This window comes from Polyodon spathula, chromosome 30, assembly GCF_017654505.1.
Source record: "Polyodon spathula isolate WHYD16114869_AA chromosome 30, ASM1765450v1, whole genome shotgun sequence".
NCBI lineage: Eukaryota > Metazoa > Chordata > Actinopteri > Acipenseriformes > Polyodontidae > Polyodon > Polyodon spathula.
In genome coordinates, this window is record NC_054563.1 from 5683365 (window position 1) to 5707328 (window position 23964).

Below are 23964 nucleotides of genomic sequence, written 5' to 3' on the forward strand. Positions count from 1 at the left end.
TGTCATTTTTACTCGCCCAGACCATTCAGGACACCGACGTCGTGTCAAGAATACCTAGACATATGCAATAAACCCATTTCCATCAATAACACTTACATTATATAACATTGTATATAACTATAGTAGTACAAATCCATACTTAAATATTTGAAACAAACAGGTTCTATGATTAATGTAATACAAAGTAAACACTGCAGGTGGACAGAGGAAAGATAAATGGCTTTATCAAAATATGGAAACCACAAGTCAGTTATTAAATAATAGTTGACCTCAATTGTAAACTCTTTATAACAGTATCATTTAGGCTATATACTGTAATAGTATAATATGTGTATACGTATACATTAATATGATGTGTGAAAATGTATGTATCTTTAACATATATAAATGTATGCATGTTGAAATGAATGTGCGCATAGCCATATAATATGTAACGTAACTTATTGATCTCTGTACTTAATCATAGCAATATTCTACATTTGTGTATGAACTGAATATTTTACAGGACATTTTAATTGGTCAAAAGTAGAAACCTATAGCTTTTCTGTCTTCTGACCACCACACAAGATCAAGTAACACCCTCTGCTGTAACCCATAAAGTATTACTCAGAAACTGAGCAAATCACACACATTATTTTGCTTTTAGTACCAAGGACATTGAGAATTCAAAACTTTAACTACACAGGATGAAGCTAAAGAATATGTAGCTGGTAATCGTGCATACAAATAAATAACTGTGATTAATAATGAAATCACTGAAATGTTTTGGCTGCTGCAATGTTCTTGGTGTTTTTGTGAATGTTGTTTCCATTCACGTGGTTTTATATATAACATCAGTGTAAATAGTTCTGACTGGGGACAGGCATCACAGTTTCCAAGCCCTGGGTCTGTAGCACCACTGGACTTCCTGCTGTGCTAGTGCAGAATATCCAGACTTCATCCTTTTTAAGAGATATGCACTGCAGATCTTAAAGGGAAGAGGAAACACAAAATAATAGATTTTTGACTGTTGTTTGCTACTGCTCCACTTACCACAGATGATGCCCAACAAAAAGCAGAACACTAACGCCTAACAATCTGATAAAGAATATCTGAAACAGTACAGTTCCAGTTAAGCCACTACAGTAGTAATTGTTGCTACTCACTGTTGCATGTTAGTGAAAGCATAGTAAAACATGTATGGTTTGTACTAATTTATGATATCAACTGCATGCATGGTAACCAAAACTTTTGTCAAATTTCAATAAGATAAATACAAATTGCTGGATGGTGCTAGAAAGGAGGACTGGTATTAAGCTATGAAAATTGACCCTTGAAAGGACTCAATATGAATTGATGCTATTTCAAAAGTAAAAGTATTAATTCATACTGTATGTTTCCAAGTTTGTACACAGCAGGCTAAGAATGACAGGCATTTACTTTTTCACTAGAGGGGCACTGTAACAATAGGGCATAGTATCGTTAGTGCCCTCGGGGTACCCACTTTACTTGAGCCAAGTTCAGTGTACGAGGTGTCTCTTTAGAGGATTGTAGCTATTACAGTATTTTTGTCCAAAAATCTTCAGTTCAATTTATTTACTTTTCTCTTTACACGATGCGGGCTAATTGTGCAAAAAGTGCTTTAGTAGGGTTTTTTTCAGCAGCTTGTGGGGAGTCAGCCAGAAGGTCAAAGCTCAACATACTGCATGTGTTTGTGAAACTTTGTGAGTCTGTTTGCTTTGTAGCATGTTTACCATTGTAAGCATTTTGTATAGATTTTGCCATACAGATTATTACAGTGACTTGTATTTGTCTTTAACATTCCTAATAATTATTTGAAGTGGAATGATGCAAGAAGGGTGAATAAGTAACTTTCACTGATAAGATACAGAAAAGATGTAACCAGTTTCCTATTTTAACCTGTATTTATAACAAGCTTATATACAGAATAGTTTACATACAGAACTCACCATTCATGGTACCATATCCGAGAATTATATTAGCTAAATTGCTATAGTCACAGAATATTCTGACCACTGTTACTACTGTATTTTTATGGGTATAGACAAACTTTTTTTTTTTTTAATCTACATTGAGCACAGTCATTTCACTGTCAATATGGTTTTACCATATAATAGAATTATAAATGTTTTGAAACAGCCATAAAAAACAAACAAAAAAAAACAGTAGGTCTCCGGTAAGTCCATGGAGCAGCGGGAGAAGCGACTGGGAACATTTCCCCTCTACGGGCTGATTTGTTTCATTCCTGGTTCCACCCAAAACAATAAACAAGGGTCTACCCCATGACCTGCTTTCATTTCGTCTCAAGAATTGGGTAATGTCATGATGACGTTGGAGTCTATAATATGTTTGCATTCCAAGCTAACAAGCTGGGTGTGCATCTGCTGTAGCTCAACAGTACAATTGCTCTTGTTGTCATTAAGGTGGGGGAGTGGGGGGGTTCTTATTTAGAGAAGAATGGAGTTGCAAATGGAATAATGGATAAGCTCAATAGACCTGGGAAGCCCCTAACGAGTCCTGGCTTGCGGCCATTATTAGAGGCACCTGGGCCAATATATGAAACCAAAAGAGCACACAGAAAACTGACCAGTAATTCATTAAGGAGATGGGCTACTTTTTAATTTTTTGTGATACTACCACTGTGTGCTCGGCTTATGACTAATCACCAGCTATTTCATGTGTTAAGATACGGTAGTTAATCATTGGAATTGGATGGGGGCATTGACCCAAAGTACAATGGAGAGCCTGTCTCCAGATATTTATTCACATCACTCCCTGACTCAAAATGCAGTAGCGAATGACAGTTCAGGGTTTTCACAGTTAGCTCGAAACTGTAAGAGATATAGTTAGTGATTCCATTCCAATCTTCCAATTGGAGACAGTCGTCAAATGGTAGCATGAACTGGAAATAAATTCAAGGCTTCTGTTCAAAAGTACTGGATTTCTTATTGAACTACATTTTGGGAAAACATCACTAACTGGTAATATTGACACTTAAGCTCTTATTTATTTCTCTAGTTTTATTATGGCATATATATATATATATATATATATATATATATATATATATATATATATATATATATATATATATATATATATATATATATATATATACACACACACACACACACACACACACACACACACACACATACACAAACTCATATATATAAGTAGATTCGATCTAAGTACTAATATATATATATATAATATAACTGTCAATATATTTGACACACATTTAGACTTGACTGGTATCATGCAGGTAAAGGGGAAGAGAGCAACTTTATATATAAACCTTGACAGTTGTCCCAACTGTGTGTAACTCTGCAGGTAAAGGGAAAGAGAGCAAAGCTATGTTTAATTGATAAAGAAACAAGACATTAAAAAAGTATGGGTTGAAAAATGATGGTGCAATACAATGATGAATTCACAGAAATGTGACTTTATAATTTGTAAAGCAAGTGTTTTCACTATTACCCTATTGGCTCTGTAATTAAATGTATACTTTCATCTTTTGTTCCATGCATTCTAGTAATTTTCGAGCATGTGTACAGGGAAGTGTTCAAAGTGCATTGGAAGAATGCTGTTTCCTCTGGGGTTATGTGCTATCATAGCCAATATTCTTCTGTATTTTCCTAATGGAGAGGTGCTTGATGCAGATAAGATAACCGATTTTGTCTGGTACTTCCATGGGATCCTAGGAGCTGGGTTAATGGTAAGTTCTCTCATTAATTACTTTTTAAAAAAAGCAACTTATATGGCAACTAAACTTCTGCACTCTATTTACTGATTTTACTTTTCTACACCCTGCTGTAGGTATATTTATTAATATATTTTAATTTTTAGCTTTCTAGAAATGCATCTAAATTCTTTTTACCTATAAAGAATTATTCTTTTGAGCGGGGTGACATTGAAATGGGGTAAATTCCACTGTTCTGGAATGTACAGAAACTCTGCAATTTGCACAGCTTCCCTCAGCACTGTATGCATGTAAATGGATGTTGGTAATTTTCCAAGGGCTAAGCAGTACCTGGCACAGAGGGGGTTTAACAGGCATTATGGTCTTGGTTTTAGTTAGCAGTGGTCTCAAACCATTAAAACAATGCCATCGATAAAATATTTGTGGACTGACTCCTCTATAATAATGATCTTCAATTTTATATAGCTCCTTTCATAGTGGACCACCATCACAAAGCACTTTACAAGATATGAGACTAGGGTGCATGAACTATGCATCAGCTGCAGAGTCACTTACAACAACAACATCTCACCCCAAAGACGGAGCACAAGGAGGTTAAGTGACTTGCTCAAGGTCACACAGTGAGTCAGTAGCTGACCTGGGATTTGAATGTTTCTTTAACCACTGGACCACACAGCCTCTTAACCATGGATCCACAGCCTCATCTCTTAGCCCTTTGTTGTGTCTGAAGACGCAGAATGTTTAGTTACTGGACAATTCCTAAAGCTATTAAGGATTTAGGACACACAATATGTTTAAGCAATAACATATGCACATAGGGCATTTGGCGGTAATTAACCAGAACTGAATGTGTACATGGTGATTATTATTATTATTATTATTATTATTATTATTATTATTATTATTATTATTAAAGTCTCAAGGCAATTACCAGGGAGACAATTGTCTTGCTATTTTTTGGCCATGAGTATGTGTTTTTTTTAAGTGTTTTTTCATCCTTGTTTGCAGGTCTATCTGCCAGCCTTTTTGATGTTGGGTGCTGGAGGGCAAGGCTGCTGTGCAAACAGATGTGGGGTAAGAGCAGGAAAAAGAGTGGGATCAAAACTAATTTTAAAATGTTGAGGGTTGTGGTTTTTAATAACTATATATATGTGTGTGTGTGTGTGTGTGTGTGTGTGTGTGTGTGTGTGTGTGTGTGTGTGTGTGTGTGTGCATATCTGCCAAACCTGCAAAATCGCACCTTATCTACTGCAAACATGTATTTCTTGGATTCATGCTGGTCTTCACATACTGGAAGTGGTGGCTTATTAGGCCAAATTTATTCCAGCTGAACCACTGCCATGTGGTTTTCAATAATGGGATTTAATTGTGAAACTTTGCCCTTCGATCATATTCGTCTTACCTGCATTCTCCTTTCCTGGTTAACAGTGCACTTTCTTCTGTCTTTGCATGACCCTTGGCTTTTCAGTTTGTGTAACTGCATGTTGAGTCCTTAATGAGTCTTGGCTTGCTGCTATAAGTACATGCTTCTCATTTCCAGGACAAATCCTACTGGATAAATTACATTGTAGTGCTGTCAAAAGATCCCCTCTAACATGTGCAAAGTACAATCAGTACCTCAAGCCAGGACTGACCACAGCCTGAATACAAGGCAAAATTAGACAAAATAAATTGATTTGACCTCTGTTTCAGAGCCTGTGCAGCTTGTCCCATAGGATAGAATGACCAGATGAAAGTCATCGGATCCCAGCCTAGCCACAGGGAAAAACATTATAACAAATTGGATGTGTGCTTGACACCGACTGAATTCATGAAAACTCAACCAAATTAGATCAGACAAGATGGTTTGGTCACAGTTTAAACGTGCACACAAATGCATTTTATTTGGGCTTTCTGGCTTTTATTTGGGCTTTCCAGCTCTGCATGAAAAGTGAGCTCCAGGCAGCACAGCAGTCAGAACATGCAGGTAACTATAATGAGTAAAGACAAGCACACTTTTCAGATGTTGTATATGCAATTACAACAGGATGTGTTGGACATTTTCCTAAAAGGCACCAATGAGACTTTACATTTAATGACAGATGTCCTACAAGTGTATTACCGCACCTCACAAGATGTTCAGTGTTTGACTTCCTCTTTCTGTCTCTGGTGTGTGTCTGTCCCAGATGCTGTTGTCTATGCTCCTGTCTGCATTGGGGGTCTTTGGAGCGGTGTACTGCATGATCATGTCCTCACTGGGTCTAGAGCAGGGTCCACTCTGTGACACAGGGGATGGGGACTATGTATACCCCTTCAAAAACCAGACACTGGAGTAAGTGAGCCTGGTGACTGTAAATCAATGGCGTATAGATACGTTAAAGTTACTTAGAAATCCTAGAGAACTTTCTCCACCAATCAGGAAGCTCCATTTCATGTCACTACTACACGGTAAATGAATACAAAAAAGCAAGACAACATGTCTAGCTTTAAAAAAAACTAAACGCGAGCAAAGCAAAGCATTAAAATAACATAAAGGCTCTGTTTACCAGTTGTAATAAAACACAGATGATCTAGCATTACCTTGGTACTTACTTTCCTGATGCCATCAGCTATCAGACAAAATTGAGATACTGATCAATCTACGTTATCAAAAGTTAACAACATCCAATTAATCATTCTGATTGATACAACACCCAAAATTCAGTAAGGGTTGGTCAATTTTATTACAGGAGGGAGCTGTCTAGATTCCTGATCCAAACAATGGTGCAATGTGTTTTATCTGATATTTCTGCTACTGACAGGGAGAGCTACCTTTTTAATCAGACTGCATGGGACATCTGTAAGAAACCTAAAAATGTGGTCCTTTGGAACATCACCCTGTTCTCAATCCTCCTGGCGATCAGTGCACTTGAGGCGGTCTTGTGCCTCATTCAAGTGCTTAACGGGCTCTGTGGATGTTTATGTGGCACTTGCAAGAAGCAAAGACGGGTAAGTGTTGAACAATAAAATCATAAAAGAAAACAAACACTGGATATAGGTATTATATGACAGAGTTAGGGATAGGGAAAGGGAACAAGAATAGGATAGGGGGAGGGTTAGTTTAGGAGTTAAGGATACATTTAGGGTTTGGGGTTAAAGGTCAGGGTGTTGGAATAAGGTTGGGGTGGAGATTATTCCTGAGCCCCATAATGTGTGTTAATTATATTATTGGAGGGTAATAAGAATGTTGCTAACATACCTTGTTTTCAATGCAGACTGGTGTCGCGTGAAGGGATTGAGAGGATTCATTCAGCAGTAATGGATAATCTGCTAACAGACAGTACAAAGGAATTGTTTTTCATTGTATTTATTTCTCTCATGTGTTTTTATAAACTATGAACAGCATATTCAAATATTCATAATCATTCCCCGTGTTTTGTAAGTTAATTTACAGTTTAATTGATGAATTATGCCACAACAAAACATATATACAGTGGCTATCTCTCTCTCTCTCTCTCTCTCTCTCTCTCTCTCTCTCTCTCTCTCTCTCTCTATATATATATATATATATATATATATATATATATATATATATATATATATATATATATATATATATATATATATATATATATATATACACATACACACACGGTGGCTCTCAAAAGTATTCATCCTCCTTGGACTTTTCCAAATTTTATTTGTTACAACATGGAATCAAAATGGATTTAATTAGGAGTTTTTTCCACTTATCAACACAAAAAAGTCCATAATGTCAAAGTGAAAAATAAAATCTACAAAATCTTCTAAATTAATTACAAATACAAGACAGTGCAGCTGGGTCATGCAGCAAGACAGTGATCCAAAACACACAAGCAAGTCTACATCAGAATGGTTGAAGAATAATAAATTTAAAGTTTTGGAATGGCTTAGTCAAAGTCCAGACCTAAACCCCATTGAGATGTTATGGCAGGACCAGAAACGAGCAGTTTATGCTCGAAAACCCACAAATGTCACTGAGTTGAAGCAGTTCTGCATGAAGGAGTGGGCCAAAATTCCTCCACGGTGCTGTGAGAGACTGATCAATAACTACAGGAAGCGTTTGGTTGCAGTTATTGCTGCTAAATGTGGCGTAATCAGTTATTGAGTCTAATGGGGTGATTACTTTTTCACACGGGGGCATTGGGTGTTGCATTAACTTTCTTTAATAAATAAATGAAATAAGTATCAAATTTTTGTGTTATTTGTTCACGCAGGGTCCCTTTTATCTAATATTACATTTTGTTGAATATCTGATAACATTCAGTGTCAAAAATATACAAAAATGCAGAAAATCAGACAGGGGGCAAATACTTTTTCACAGTACTGTGTGTGTGTGTGTATATATATATATATATATATATATATATATATATATATATATATATATATATATATATGTATGTATGTGCATAAGCTGATAGTGTCTGATTTCTGTTACAGTAATGCACGTTTTAATGTGAAGGATAAACGGTAACAGAAGAATCACAAGCGCACTTAACAGTCACTGAAGCTTTAACTTACTTGTATAATAACTTCACCTCTCCTACACAAGTCACCTACAATTACTTCCTTTTGGCTTGCTCCAGATGGCAGAAGCCTAATCCAGTATTTTTCCATAAAAGTACCACAATGAAGGCACTTTTTTTTTCACTAGACTGGTGCTGTCTTTGGTATTTAATATGCTGCTGTGTGCCATTGTATTTGTATTAATAGGCTTTCTGATGCCAATGCACACTTGTAACCCTTATTTCCATACACCCCTGTATTACGTTGCTCAAATATGGTACACATTATATTCAGTATAATAATTGAGATGGTAAATTGATCTGAATATTATAAATTGTGGAATCCTTTACACTGTGTTGTGTGTGTGTAAAATGAAAGCACACTTTTCCAGTAATATACATGGAGCTCTGTGCTGCTGCTGTCACTCACTCACTCTAGCTGTTCTGTCTGACAAGCTTACAGACACTCCACTCCTTCCCCTTACTCCTCTAGGGTGTGTCCCATGAGAATGGGTCTCCTGAAATACTGGCGGCAGATAATAGATTCCTAATTCCTCACTACACATGGAACATTATCATTACATTTATCTCTCTAATTGAATCACATTACCTGAAAATGTTAATTCCATGTATATGAGCAACAGTCATTTGTCCGTATTTGTAGAGGCTGTATTTGAAGATGGCGGTCAACATCCCTTGTCTGATAGCTGTTATCGTATTTAATGAACTTATTCTGCTGACTGGCATTTGGGCTTCAAGATCATCCAAGAAAGAGGAAATGCATGTGAAACAAAGGTGTCTTTGGAGTTGCTGGGGTGGGTCTTGCACTAACAACCACTTCAGTGTATGGATTGTTATTCTTGAGTGGACAGTTCTCAGATGTCATTCTTTCACCTCAGCTTGTTTGCATCCTCTTTATCCTAATGTTGAACGGCTACGGTGCTTCAGTGTGGTTAGTAGTGGCGGTGACCCTGAGACTTCTAGGAGGGGAGTCGCCCCTCAACATCCCCCATTATTCACTACCCAGGCTGCACACTCGTAGATGGTGGCTACGTGCAGCTCTTTCCATTGTCTATGCTGCTTTCTCTGTTGAGTATTGTGGCTCTCTACCTAATTTCATTGCTGTTTAATAGTGATCTTTTGCCAGAAAAGTGGGATATTTTTGCTGTAATAAAAAAAACCTGACGTTACTCTGCAAGATGTGATTCTGAAAGAACACTGAACTAGCAGCTATTAACAATGACAATGTTATTGGGGAAAAATAAAATCAAACAGAAAAGGACTGCTATGATGTATGATTCTTTTTTTTTGTAAGGGTAATATCTGTTTTCATTTGAAACCACCAGTCCTCTCAAGTTACCAATGTACTTTGTGTAAATGCCGTATAGAACTGAAGTTTTCAAAGTCAAGGTGTTGAAACCCTTCAAGTAGTATTTACAAACTTGTTAGCTCTTATTAGCAATCAGAGCCCACATTAACCTTCAAACCTGCTTATCTTGTTTTTAAAACAAAACATTTTGTTAAACCCTTTAGGGTCCAAGCTATTTTCACTTTTTTTTTTCTTAACTGTTAGATTTGTGACTGCAACTTTAACTATAAAGGTTACAGTGCCTGAGTAAAAAGATTTAAAGAGTCAGGTTGCCGGCAGGATTTTTCACATGGAGTGGACCCTACAGTGTTTCAAGCCAGGTGATAATGTATCATTGATTAGATAATAAGTACTCTTGTGAATGTGGTCTTAGTACATTATATAACCCACACAAGGGGCGTATTTTCAAAGCATTGACTGCTGTCTTTTTATTAACTTCTATTTTTTAAGAGGAGAACATTCTCCATTAAGATAACTGTGAAACTCACTACTGATTTTAAAAATCCTAAGGGGTTCAACAAAATAAAAAATTATAGCAATGCTTTATGACCCAAGTTATTTCCTGTGATGTGCAAGGTGAGTCACACAGTCAGTCACAGGAGCACAGGTTCGCACAATGGCTGTGTGAAGTTGCAAATCTTCTATTTCTTATCCCTGTGCTACAGCAGACCCTACTTGCTAGGTGCCTGGGGAGCTCAAGAGGATACCAGCAGGGCTGGCCTTTGTCCCCCGGGCCCAGGAGCCCATGACATCCGCTCTGAAGCTCCTGGCTGTAACGAAGCAACAGGCTTGATCATGAGATCTGAGGCAGCCACTGATGTTGATGTTGCTGTGAGTGAACTAAACTGGCCGTGAAATAAAATAAATGGGGGTAAAATACTTTCTAAATCAACTGAAAAAGAACCATCATCAGTGCAAGGTCCAGGAGTTCATTAATAATACTGGATGCAAAGAAAAAAGACCTCATTATTTTCAATATTTATTAGAACTGTTTAAAAAAAAAAAAAAACACATATTTTAAAAATAACGCAGACCCTCGATTTCCTTAGTTTACACACTTGAGTATCCATAACTAACAATCTGACAGTATTGATAAATATCAAACCTCTTGTGATCAAACTAACAAACTCGCTGATATTTTTAAGCAATCTTTCTTTTACGCTTGATACGATTCTAGAAATATGTCATATCTGCAGAGAATTGTGGGATTGTAGTCCTGGGTAAGATGTTAACTCTCATTAAATCCAACAAAGAAATACATATCCCAGTTTCCACAGCGGCAGCTCTTGAGTTAGGTTTAAGGAAAGGTAACATTTACACAGTTCCGTTTGCTAGCTTTGCAATATATTTTCATTGTCAGTTTACAGCCTTTGTGCAGCATTACGACAGTAAGAACGTCAGTGCGCAAGATGAGAAAAATGCGCTTATAATCAGCTTTTAAAACACTCAATGCAGAAGTTAATTGCCATCGATAGGTACTTATTCTAAAGGTGATGGAAGGTCAGCTTTTCTTGTTTTGAATTCAACACATTAATTAATTGATTAATTTATTTAATACTGGCAGACAAATACGTTAGTGTTACAGGTTTACCAAATCAATTGCCCCTAACCATACAATAAAACCACTACATGTGGGAATTAAACAATTAGCAAGGAGAGACACAGTGTACAGGTGCATTCAACCCCTGAATCCCTTTTATACTCTCCTTTTAAAGGTACCTTCTAATTGACATGCAGCCCAGCTGATTGCAGTCAGATGAAAGTTGCTAAAAATGTTATTTTGGTGGAAGCTGAAGGCACTGCTTTTCTGTGGAGCTGCTGGCATGGGTCATGCTTTGACATCCGCTTCACTGCATGGATTGTTATTCTTGAGTGGAGAGTTGATGTACAGCATTCTTGTCCCTCCTCTTTGTCCCACACCCCTAGGCTCAGCAGCTGATCTTAAATGTGCATGTTTCTCAAAGAATGCTTATTTTCTTACGCACACAAAAAATACTTTCCTTACGTACACAAAAAAAAATAAGCAAACGTATCGTTCTGACAGGCAGAATTCTAAAACCATTACAGTGTTTATTATTTGCGTTACAACCAAGCTTGCAGATGACAGTTATAAGATCTTGTTACACGGGAAGAAAATTGGTTTCACCCCGACTAAAAGTGTTAATGTTGTGTGGAAAACTTTAGCAAAATGATAAAGGAGACTTGTCAGAACGTGGGAGGTAGAAAAAAAAAAAAAGATCATTAACAATCTATAAGAAATTAAAAACAACAACAATGTAGGTTTAAATGACCACCCTTATGGATTGCAAGGAAACTAGAAAGCTGATAGTGCCTGGTTTATATAGTATGATGCACAGAAGGGTAAACTAATTACAATGTAAAGGATAAACAGTAAGAATCACAAGCACGCTTAAGGTTATGCTGCTAAACTGCAGCTAAATAAGAACTTCACTTCTCCTTCACTTGTTACCCAGAATTACTGCATTTTGGCTGTGTTCCTGATGGCATAATAGCAAAAGTCTAACGCAGTATTTTTCCATAAAAGTACCAGAATGAAAGTACTTTTTTCACCTTATTTGTGCTGTCTTTGCTAATTACAATACTTATGTGTTTCAGAGTGGGGGTTGTATAAACCTGTTAGGAAATACATTCAGGGCTGGGAAGCCCTATCTTAAATTATTTTCAGGTCTAACTGGAACAACTGGTGCTTGAATGCAATGTGGTGATCAAGTCCTGTAGTGTCTTCTTATTGGTTTCAGACGGTCCCATCCATTTGTACTTAAGTCTGTACAGGCGAGATGCGCAAATTAATAGTGCAATCTGCTGCAGGTAAGAACGTTATTTTATTCCTAATCTACATTAATGATTTAGATTCTGGTATAGTAAGCAAACTTGTTAAATTTGCAGACTACACAAAAATAAGAGTGGCAAACACTGTTGCAGCAGCAAAGGTCATTCACAATGATCTAGACAAGATTCAGAACTGGGCAGACACATGGCAAATGATATTTACTAGAGAAAGGTGTAAGGTACTGCACGCATATCATATGGGAGTGTGGCAAAGTGCCCAGCCCCTGTGTGTATTTTTATAAACGGGTCTGTGTAACACGAGTGTTTAAAATGTATATTTGTATTTAGGCACGAGGATTGCACAGCACTTCACGTGCAAGTAAAATGCAATAATATGTGCGCACGGGGAATTGCACTTTATTAATTCACGTGCAGTTGTACCGCGACTCCAATTCAATGACTGATTGCAGAATACATTTAAGTGTAATTCTCAAACTTAACAGATATAATAATAATAATAATAATAATAATAATAATAATAATAATAATAATCATCGCAAGAACCGGACCCGATGTCTGGCCCAAAACCGGACAGTTGGTAACCTTATTTATAACATTACCAGTGTTTTCTATTTTAAATAAATGTGCAACACTCATTTATGGTTTTGTAATATATTAAATCTTAAAAGCTAGTGCGGTTTCTTGCTGGTTTTAAAAACGCAATCATATATATTTATATTTTAAAGGGGGAGGGGGGTGGGGGAGGGGGATAGGACTTTGGCTCAATTTTTAAAGCCTGATTAATGTAATCACGTCACTTATATTTTTAAAGCGTCAACAAGTGAATACACATTTAATCAAAACCCTTTAAGCCACTTACTGACCCAATCAGTCAGACTTGAATTGCCCTGGTTAGCATGAATTGTGGTTAAACATGTCCATGTTCAGCTATACAGTTGAACAAAGAGCGTTCCCAAAATGTTTTAACACTGGTTTTATTGTACAATTTTACTTGCATTACAACAATATCAATATATGAAGCACTTGTAGTACTTTTATTTTATTGTTCCCATGGTTACAACCATTAACATTCAATGATTCCTGTTAGCTCTATTTTATTTTATTATTTTAAATCCACTCTCAGAACTTGCTGTCATTTAAACAAAATGATTTGTCTTCATCTGTAGGTAGTCTCTGTGTTTGAAGATGGCAGTCAACATCCCTGGTCTGATTGCTGTAATTGTGTTTTATATACTCATTCTGGCGACTGGCATTTGGGCTTCAAGAAAATCCAAGAAAGAAGAGAAGAAATGCACGGGAAACAAAAGCGAGGTGGCCATGGTTGGGGGCCGAAACATGACTCTCTGGGTCGGGATTTTCACTGTGACCGGTAGGGTTTTGTTTTCTATACTACTAATCTGTTTAAAATGTGCTTGCTTCTGATAGACACATTCAGAACAGAGTGGTTACACATTTTTAACACTATCCTTAAGACTTTACAATCGTATTCAGTCAGTGATACAGGTGTCAAAGTACCCTCTTTTTCTGTCCTTGACTCTTGCTGGTCTAAACTGTCTGGTGGGTAATGCCCTCAGTGAAATGCAATCCATTCTTCTGTAGTTGATTTGCAAACAAAGCCCTAAGCTGCATTCCACAGTGCTAATTCTGTATGAAAGACCAGCTTACTATATGCAGTTTCCATGACCCTGCATATTTATTGTTTTTCATTCACAAATATGTAGGTGTGGTAATTCTTGCAGCTTATTCATGTAAGCTATACATTACAAAACAACTACATTGCATAATTCTTATATACCAATTGCAGAGTTGCATGTTATTCTAGGTGGTAACTCCTACAGCAATAGATAAATTTATTCACAAAGTAGGTATGCATATACTTGTTCAATTCTAAATGATGCCATTCAGGCCTGTGAATGATCTAAATGCCATTTACTGGCAGTTTTGTTTTTAGGGAAATTCTATTAACTACTGTTTAGATCATCAGAATGGACCATCTGTATCTGCTATCACCTGTAGCACATACAACTCGGTGTTGAAATTGGGGATATGCTCATATACTGGAGGTAATATGTTGAAGCCTCGTAGAAGGAAGGCATTTGCTTGGACAGTGGAATTGGCTGAAGGAGGATGAGCACGTGCAACAAAGTGGCACAATTGCAAATTGGCTCACGGGTGATCTGATCTCTTTGCTTCCATTTGTCTTTCTGTAAATAAAATACACTGGAAAACCCATACTGTTTGAGTTAGTCAGCTCAGCAAATATTCTCTTAACCCACACCTTGATATTCTGTCTCTATTTTTCAGCAACTTGGGTTGGAGGAGGTTACATCATGGGAACTGCAGAACTGGTTTATGATCCATCAAAGGGCCTACTTTGGGTTCATGGACTAGTTGCATTTGCATTTAACCTGTTTGTTGGTGAGATCCCTTGGATATCTAGCTGCTCCCTATATATATATATATATATATATATATATATATATATATATATATATATATATATATATATATATATATATATATAGTTGTGATAAATAAAATAAAAGGATGCAAATGTCTTACTGTTAGAATTATCACCCATCCTAATGCAGTATTGCACACCAAGACATGATAATCCTAATGTGCAGGATTTTGTAGTTCAAGTGTATTTATTTTTTTTTTTGCTTTATTGTTTCAGCTGGAAATGGTTTTCAACCCAATCCTATGTTTACAATACCCAGTAGCATCAACTTGACTTGGCATACCTGAAACGTGTAACTTGCAGAAATATAGATTTTGTAAGGTTGCATAAGGAGTCTCTAGCCCCTTTCACACAGGCGTGCTCTGCCCGGGTCGGACCTTAACCAGATTGCTACTCGTAGTCATGCAGATAAGCTATTTTTGAAGAAGCAGGGTCAATCTGGGGTACAGTAGCTAGTAGATTGATGTACACATAGCCCCAAATGTTTCTTCATCCCTGCTGCAATCTGGCTCATGGTGTGTCTCAGTCAACAAAAATATGGCTAAACAGAAATGTTCCTTGTGTTAGTGAAATCTTCACGCAGGTGTGGCTGTTTTTTACTTCGTCTGCTTACGCCCATCTTGCATTCTGTCTCGCTCGACCCAGGTCAAAGCGTGTCAACCCGGGTATGACCCAGGTATGTGGTTTCACACTACACAGGATTGTGACCCAGGTAGCCAGAACCCAGATAGGCATCCGGGTAGGAGTGCCAGTGTGAAATGGACCTATTCTAACAATGTGTGTATTACTCACTTTACATTACTGTTTGATTACATGACAGCACTAAATGAACTGATTCGAGTACAACTTCATATTTACTGGGAAAATGTTTAATTTGTAATTCATTTGTGAATCTTCAGTTTATCTCTCCTTCTTTGATTTGTAATTGATTAAACTTTCAGCTAAGTTGAATATTCATCTGGATTTTGAATATTAAAACATGAAAACTGTGTCCATTCCAGTACTAGAAAATACGAAGTTTAATTGAATTATTGATAAGTTTCAATAGGATATTTGGGATTCATAACTTTTTTTTTTTTCCCACCAGGTGGATTTTTCTTTGCCAAGCCAATGAGAGAAAGGAATTATGTAACAATGATAGATCCATTCCAGCTCAGATATGGAAATGCATGGACAATTGTGCTTTGCATTCCTGCAATACTGTCAGAAGTATTCTGGTCAGCCTGCACTCTTGCAGCTTTAGGTACAGTAAAAGCATTTAACTGCACATGTATTATATCTTCAAACCACCATTCAAGTGTGCATGTTTCTCAATCGCTTTGGTCATTTGTTGTATTTAGTTACTTGGTAATGGTATAGTAAATGTAGGTTTATGTTTAGCCATTTTCAAATAGGACCAGAATAATCTTATTTATCCAGACATGAGGTCGAATAATGTATTGGAAAGCATGTTCCAAGGGCAAAATTAAGACCTGAGTGCCAGATTCAAACATGTGTCCAGCTGATGTTCATTCCAGTATCAGAGGATGAATAGCCATAGCGACAAATGGTGAAGGCTCCTATAAGTCTGTCACTCTTAAGTATTTAGCATCTCTAAAGAACTCCTTATAAAATTGTAGTGATTTGGTTAGGATATTCTTGGGACAGAAGTGTCAGCATCCCAGAGATTTATGGAGTTTCATGTTTATACACATTTTAAAATGTACATGTTTACATAAGGCTGCTCTGTCATGTTTTTTTTCCTCTGTGATTGATGGCAGCTTTGGGAGGATGCATTGTATTGGTATAATTGTTTTACAGTAGACATCTGACTATTTGAAACCTCTCTGTTTATTTTCTAGGGGGAACAATGAAGATAATACTGGATATTGCACCCTATCAGTCAATCCTAATCTCTGCTAGTGTGGCAATACTATATACATTACTGGGGGGCCTGTACTCTGTAGCCTACACAGATGTTATCCAGCTCATCTTGATAGTTGTCAGCCTGGTAAGTACTGATCTTACGATCTTAATTTTGTAACTCCATAGAAATCTGACACAGAAAATCTAAAATGGTGCCATGAATTTTAGTGAATACTTCTCTACCCCAAATAATAGTTGAAGATGTAAATCTTATAATGCTAGTACAAATTCAACAATGTACAGCACTGCATGCTGACAGTGTGGATTAGTAATATGCATCATACTGTATTCATTTACATTTAATTGGTTTAACTTGTTTCTTTGGGTTAAACTATACTCTCTGTACATGGTGCCCTTGGCAAGTGGTCAGTGAGAAAACATGACATCAAGACTACTTGGTGGGGCTGTAACTTGCACAGTAGCACACAATGGCCAACTGTTGCTTCTGCTTTGATTTGGATTCTTGTACAATGCACACTGCCATCCAGTGGCTTATTATTATAATTGCGCTTCTCATTGCTCTGTCTGCCCTTCCCCTTTTTAACCACAGTGGCTGTGTGTTCCATTCCTCATGCTAAATCCAACTTCTACAGACATTGTAAACACTGCTGTTAACAAAGTATATCAAGCCCCCTGGCTTGGTAAAATAGACCTGGTGGATCTATGGAGATGGCTAGATGACTTTTTTCTTTTGGTAAGGTATCTGTTTGTTATGTCAATGTATTCCTAAATAACTGCCCTAAACACAACAATCCTACTATAATTAATTAGTTTGTCAGAAACAAACACTATCTAAGTGTATACCCAAGACCGGGTCCAATTACGTGATTTGCTGTATTGAGGGGAGTCATTATTTCCAAGAAATGTGTAGTGTTGAAATAATGAATGCATTGCAGCATGAGCAGTAAGTCACAGGGCGAGAACCTGAGCTTAAGTGAAAGGTCATTACTTGGAGAGGTAGTTTTGAGGAGTGGCCTCAGGGGATAGGATAGGAAAGGAAAGAGGTTCCTGACCGACGAGAGCCTTCTTGGCCAGAGGAGAGAGAGCGGCCTCGAAGGCAGGCTGTTCAACAGCCTACAGAACCAGAAAACACATGAGATAGATTGGCTGGGCGGAGCCCATGACAGGCTCTGTGGAGCGGCAGTGGTGTAGGAGGAATAAGCTCTTGCACTGAAGAACCTGGAAAAGGAATGATAGAATAGCGAGCTGGAAATAGAGCCCAGTCTCAACTTGAGGAAGATAAAGAGCAGGAGCTGATAAAGAATAAAGTGTGTGGCTGGGGGTCGTCAAGGGGTCACAACCCCCCTCGGCGGATGGTGGCGGCCATAGAGGTTGGGGAACTGAACCTCACTTACCCCAAAAAGGAGATATATATACACACACTTGACAATGCATACACAGAACACAACGTATGAAATCTATACTAACCAGAATTATGAATCTTCTTTTTTAGGCTCTTTCTGGCATTTGTTATCAGTGCTTTTATCAAAGACTTCTGGCAGCAGCATCTTCTGCACAGGCACAAAAAATGTGCTATGTTGCAGGAGTGTTGTGCTTTTTCTTGGGTTTCCCTTCTGTGCTAATTGGTGCAGTAGCAGCTTCAACAGGTACTGTATGATGTACATGAAATTTGTTTAACATGTCTTCTCTGCAAGTATTCCCCATCCTTGTGTGTGTGTGTGTATATGTGTGTATATATATATATATATATATATATATATATATATATATATATATATATATATATATATATATATTACACACACACATACACACACACACTTTTCTGCTTCATTAGAAGTCAGACCATGAAGGTATTTGGAAACACTTCTTTAAACAGCAAAACATGTTTACTACCGTCATTCTAAAATGGTAGTTCTGGAATCAGTCTACCCCCAACGCTGTCTTCCAGACCTATTCTAGTCCAGCTATTTGTTATAGCCAGATCCTAAAGTAAGTTCTGTATTCATTCGAGTTTAAGACATAGCCCAAATTTCCCACACAATTTTGATGAAAAAATAAAGCCTCAAATAAAGATGCATTTATAAAGATACAACCTCAATTACGCATAAAAGAATACAAGGTCTTGCGGCAATTTGTGGCCATCCTGCAATACAGAGCGTTGCAGTGGTGCGTTGCTTCTCATTTCCTGTCCGAATTTTACTTGATATTTTTTTTTTCTTTTTGTTAACTGTGGTATTGCCTGGCATGTCAAAAAATAGGGTAGTCTGATCAGCATTTCCAATCTATCCAAGCTGATACTGTTTTTTAAACAAAGCTTCTTTTCCATTCCTTAGGAAGCTATGCTTCTTTGAAAATGGCTGCAAGTCAGGGATGATTTGAAGTCGGGCACTGAAGTGTTTGTCAGTACAGTACACCCTAATTGTTAATTAACTAATTGTTGAAGTGTACCAAATCTTAATCCAACATGCACGAATCTGATATGACAAACTCATCAGATCCTCAGTTTTTTTTCTTTAATCAATTTTGCTTTGCAGCATGGTTGCTGAACAAGCCAAAAAAGTACCTTTTGACAAAATATACGACAGGTATGCCTGTGTTGCTGCTTTTTTTCAAATAGTCAATATAGCTTCTGGCTTTGTTTTAACATAGAATAATTGTTTAAGAGGCATAGTTACACAACGCACACTGTGACTTCACTGTGGAGGTGGCATCCAGTGCGCACAGGGGCCAGGTTGGTATAATAAAGGGCATTATAGCGTGGGTGGGGTGTATTGTATTTCCTCAGGCAGTAAGTCATGTTCCTGCTCGTGTACTTGGGCAGTCATGTCTTTTGTTTGTGATTTTTAATGAGCGCATCACTATAGTCTAATTTAAGACACAGGCCATTTTTGAGAAGAGAAATTTTTTAAAAAGTGCGAAGGAACAGAGTAATTTTGAGTTGGGGTTAACAAACTAATATGACTTTTGTCCAGTTTCAGGAACCACTGCTCTAGAAGCTAAATATGAAAGGAGCCTTTATTACCCATTTTGTTGCTACCTGATCATATCCAAAGCACCAAATGCTACAGTACTGGTTATTCAATCTGTCACTATTGTATTTTTTTTTCTTGATAGTATATCGGGCATGAAGTATTTGACACTAACTTTTCTGCATAGTACTGCATTGGACTGCTTTACTGTTTATTACCAATAGTTGAACTGCATTGAACTGTAGTAATGCAGCATCAATAATACTGCATGCCCTGTAGGGGTAATGCTGTAAGAATATTATTATAATAAATTCCTCACATTTCAGACTGGAACCAGACAAGCTATGGTTTACCCTCACCATATGAGAAAGGAGAGGCTGGTGTAATCATGCCCATCGCTCTGCAGCACCTATGCCCCATCTACATCTCCATCGCCGGAATCGGAGCGATCGCCGCTGTGGTGATGTCATCTATGGACTCCACACTTCTATCTTCCAGCTCCATGTTCACCCACAACATTTATAAGAAAATCATAAGAAAAAAGGTGAGCCTGGCAATGTCCTCTCTGTGCAGCCCTATCTGGTCAGTTTGCTATGGGCTAGAACACCAAGGGTTCGAAACCACTACCTCCCCGCAATTTCCGGGGATGGGGATGGGGATGGGGATGGGGATGGGGATGGGGATGGGGATGGGGGGGGATGGGGGGGCGCACACAAGAAAATGTACCGCTCATGAAACCGAAATATATCCCAAATCATACCTTTTTTTTATTTCCTATATATTTTTGTATTTAAATTAGGAATGTATATTACAGAAGCTTTCAAATGTATTTGTATTTTATCCTGTGTCTTGGTGCCACAACAGGCTTAGGTTTGAGCACCAATATCATGCTGTCGCATCTTACATTGTCCTGGTCACAACAATTAAAGAAGATAATACCGAAATAGATATTCTTCAAACTATACCAATTAAACTCTTCTTCAGTAGTGAGGCAGAATGCATCTTGACTTGTACAACTAACCCCTTCACTAAGAGCTGAATATGTACAGTGAACGCCACTTAATTCAAATTTCTGGGGACCTGTGGCAAAGTGCCCGAAACCATTCGCTCAGCTCCACCAAACTCCACCTCTCTGTTTATTTCCGGTTTCTGGTCTGACGTCAACCACTGCAGCCGTCTTTACGACAGGACCATACAAATAGCTTGAGATGTGCAAAGTTCGAATTAAACAAATTACATAAATTGCCCGATGGTGTGGACATTTAATAACCGATACATGCTTTTGTTTTCATAAGAATGTTTTTGCTCTAGTGCAAAGTTGGTAAACACTTACAAATTGGCTTCGTTGAAGTCTGTGTTGATAGATTGCAAAGTATGATGTTCATTAAATTGTTTTCATTTCATGGTTCTAAAGTAATATTCAAGATATATATATATATATATATATATTGTGAATATGGCTATAGGTCTTTTGCAAACTTTACTCTGTAAATCTCTACCTGTATGTTAAAGCTTTGTGAATAGACCCCATTGTATAAGGGGGTTTGTGTTGGGTTCCCTTTGTGAGGTTGGAGAAGAGCATGAATCTTGGACTTGAAGTCTATCTTATCACTTTGAGATGGGCAGCCATATGTCTTTCACTCACAGACTAATGGCACTAATTTTGTACTTACAGTTGTAGATATATGCCAGTGACATCACTGTTTACTTTATATTTTGTTTATAAATATTTGTTTGTAAAATAACCTGTTCAATGCATCTCTGTGAAGAAGCCAACATAATATCCAATAGGTTGATTAGGCAATTTTCCTTGGAAAAATAAAAGCAACCAAAAAATTACTATTTCTTTTGTTTTTCTTCTGCAGGCATCTGACCGAGAACTCATGTGGGTGATCAAAATTGCTGTGCTTTTCTTTGGAGTTCTTAGCATGTGTCTTGCTATGACAACCTCCTCAGTTTATGGGTTGATGTTCATGAGTGAAGAGCTAATATATTGTACCATTTTCCCTCAACTTGTTTCTGTCCTTTTTATCCCAGTGTCGAATGGCTACGGTTCAGTTGTGGGGTACCTGGTGGGAGTGACGTTGAGACTTTTAGGGGGTGATTCATTCTTCAACATCCCCCCTGTTATTCACTACCCAGGCTGCACACTCATAGATGGCGGCTATGTGCAGCTCTTTCCATTCAAAACCCTGTCTATGCTGCTTTCCCTGTTGACTATTGTTGCTGTCTCCTGTCTCACATCACTGCTGTTTAAACGGGGCCTGTTGCCCGAAAAGTGGGATATTTTTGACGCAAATAAAAAAACTGATGTTATTCTGAAAGATGTGATTCTGAAAGAATCAGACAAAGAAACTGAACTATCACCAATTAACAATGAAGATCAAGCATAAAGGGAGTGATACAGTGGGCCTAATGGTAAATCTCCAAGTGTAGTTACTCATGCGTCAACTACATTTGTCAAAAATGACCCAAAGAACTGTCCTTTTCAAGACTGTCATTTTTTCACGGGATATTTCATGTATCAAGAGACTGTTTTGGATTCACTTTACTCTAGTAATTCCAATAAAGATGTTTGTGAGATGTGATGAAAAATAAAGCATTAATGGACAGAAAGAGTTACATGGGCAATTCCATGATAGTGACCATGAAGAAAAGTTTCATATTAAAAAAAAAATAATAATAATCCATCTTTATTTTTGTTTCTCATTTTGTAATTTCTTTACAAACATTAAAAGTTAATTTAAAACAAGCAAAAAAAAAAGACATTAAGTAAATATACCTTTTTAGTCTGTGACTAGACTACAGATCTGCTTCTATGTTGTTGCAAATGTACACACTATGCCAGCTCTACCTATAAGTTTAAATTGTTGGTAAAACAGTGGCCTGACCCTTAACCAATGTATGGTTGTCTATGTCTCTTTATCTAATGCTTACTTATTGTTTTGTATTCCAGTTTTGACTAATCTGGAGTGCTTTCAGTGAGGGTCATGTCATATTTTCGTTATCATTTTGGATTTTTAAAAACGGATTCTAATAAACTATTGAAGTAGAAAAACATAACTTGAGGAATCTGACTCATGCCTCAAGATTTTTTTTGGGGGGGGGGGGGGGGGGGGGGTGTAACTAACTCTACATTATAAAAATACAGAAATAGCAATTACATTTTTTTAAATGAATAATAGCAAAACCTTGCTTAAAGCAACTTTTTAAATCCAAGGATGTCTTGTCTGGCATTTTAAAACTTAACAGACCATTCTATAACTGATAACATCTGTCACAGGCCTCCATGGGAGAGTGCTCATATTGAATGCACCCATCATACTGTCTCCTATTACAGTTGGATGAATATAAATGTACAGTATCATACTGTATCGGTGTCTTTACAGTTTATATACTGCTGTCTTCTATGCTTCTCATAATAAAGATCCATTATAGATTGTGTCCAGCAAAAATTAACCATTTTATTACCACATTTAACATTTGGGACATTTGTGTTTTTTTTCCTTCACATATCCATTTTTTATAAATCATCTGATCATTTTTTTTTTTTTCCACAAACTCGAAATTAAAGTATTTCTGATCTCATAGTTTTGCTGATGTTTTGCATATTGGAAGCCTTTCAATAATGTTTGAAACAGATAGGCAATGTTTATTAAATGTACTGGTATTCGTTTTTAATAATATGCATGTGTAATTCAGTCTTGATTTAAATTTGTTTGGGGGGTCCAGTGACAAATTATGTAACACGGCTCCATTCAACAGTATTTTTAATCTTTATTTGAATGAATTCTGTGATTGCAGTTCAGACACTGTGACATGCACAACGCAGGACTTAAAGCTGTGCTACTAAAACCATATTAACATCATACATTAATTACTATGATTGTGGGGCACAGCCGAGTCTTTCTTACAAAATTACAGTAAATGCTTTGGTTTGAGTTCGACAAATCACAGACTTTTGAAAACGTCAAACAACGTCACAATTGAATTTCGGATTGCCTGAAAAGCTGCCCAGAGCTTTGTTGTCCTCCGATGCTGTAGCTCTGAGGTGGCTGTATGTTGGGACTGGAGTGTGAAAAAGAAGCAATCGGCTGCAGCACACGCTTCGCACGGCGGAGTGTGTTGGTCTTCGCCGCTCCTGAGTCAGCGCAGGGGTGGTAGCGGTGAGCTGAGACTAAAAATAATTGGCTATTCCAAAAAAAATTATAAAAGCAATTGGCGACTACTGCATTTAAAAGCGCAATATATAAATAAAAAAGTGGAAAGTGCGATCG

The 23964-nt window shown here is 37.3% G+C and overlaps 2 protein-coding genes across 2 annotated transcripts; both read left to right on the forward strand.

Moving 5' to 3' along the window:
* Window positions 1-2783: 2783 nt before the first annotated feature.
* Window positions 2784-7084, forward strand: LOC121302681 (transmembrane 4 L6 family member 1). Its single transcript, XM_041232748.1, has 6 exons — window positions 2784-2981; window positions 3536-3718; window positions 4712-4777; window positions 5869-6014; window positions 6484-6670; window positions 6937-7084. The coding sequence occupies exons 2-6, from the start codon at window positions 3548-3550 to the stop codon at window positions 6949-6951; spliced, it is 585 nt and encodes a 194-aa protein (XP_041088682.1). The 5' UTR covers window positions 2784-2981; window positions 3536-3547; the 3' UTR covers window positions 6952-7084.
* A 5196-nt stretch (window positions 7085-12280) lies between these two features.
* On the forward strand, window positions 12281-22765 carry LOC121302664 (high-affinity choline transporter 1-like). Its single transcript, XM_041232700.1, has 9 exons — window positions 12281-12406; window positions 13555-13757; window positions 14693-14806; window positions 15937-16092; window positions 16691-16839; window positions 17305-17448; window positions 18208-18361; window positions 20014-20231; window positions 21553-22765. The coding sequence occupies exons 2-9, from the start codon at window positions 13574-13576 to the stop codon at window positions 22078-22080; spliced, it is 1647 nt and encodes a 548-aa protein (XP_041088634.1). The 5' UTR covers window positions 12281-12406; window positions 13555-13573; the 3' UTR covers window positions 22081-22765.
* Window positions 22766-23964: the final 1199 nt, after the last annotated feature.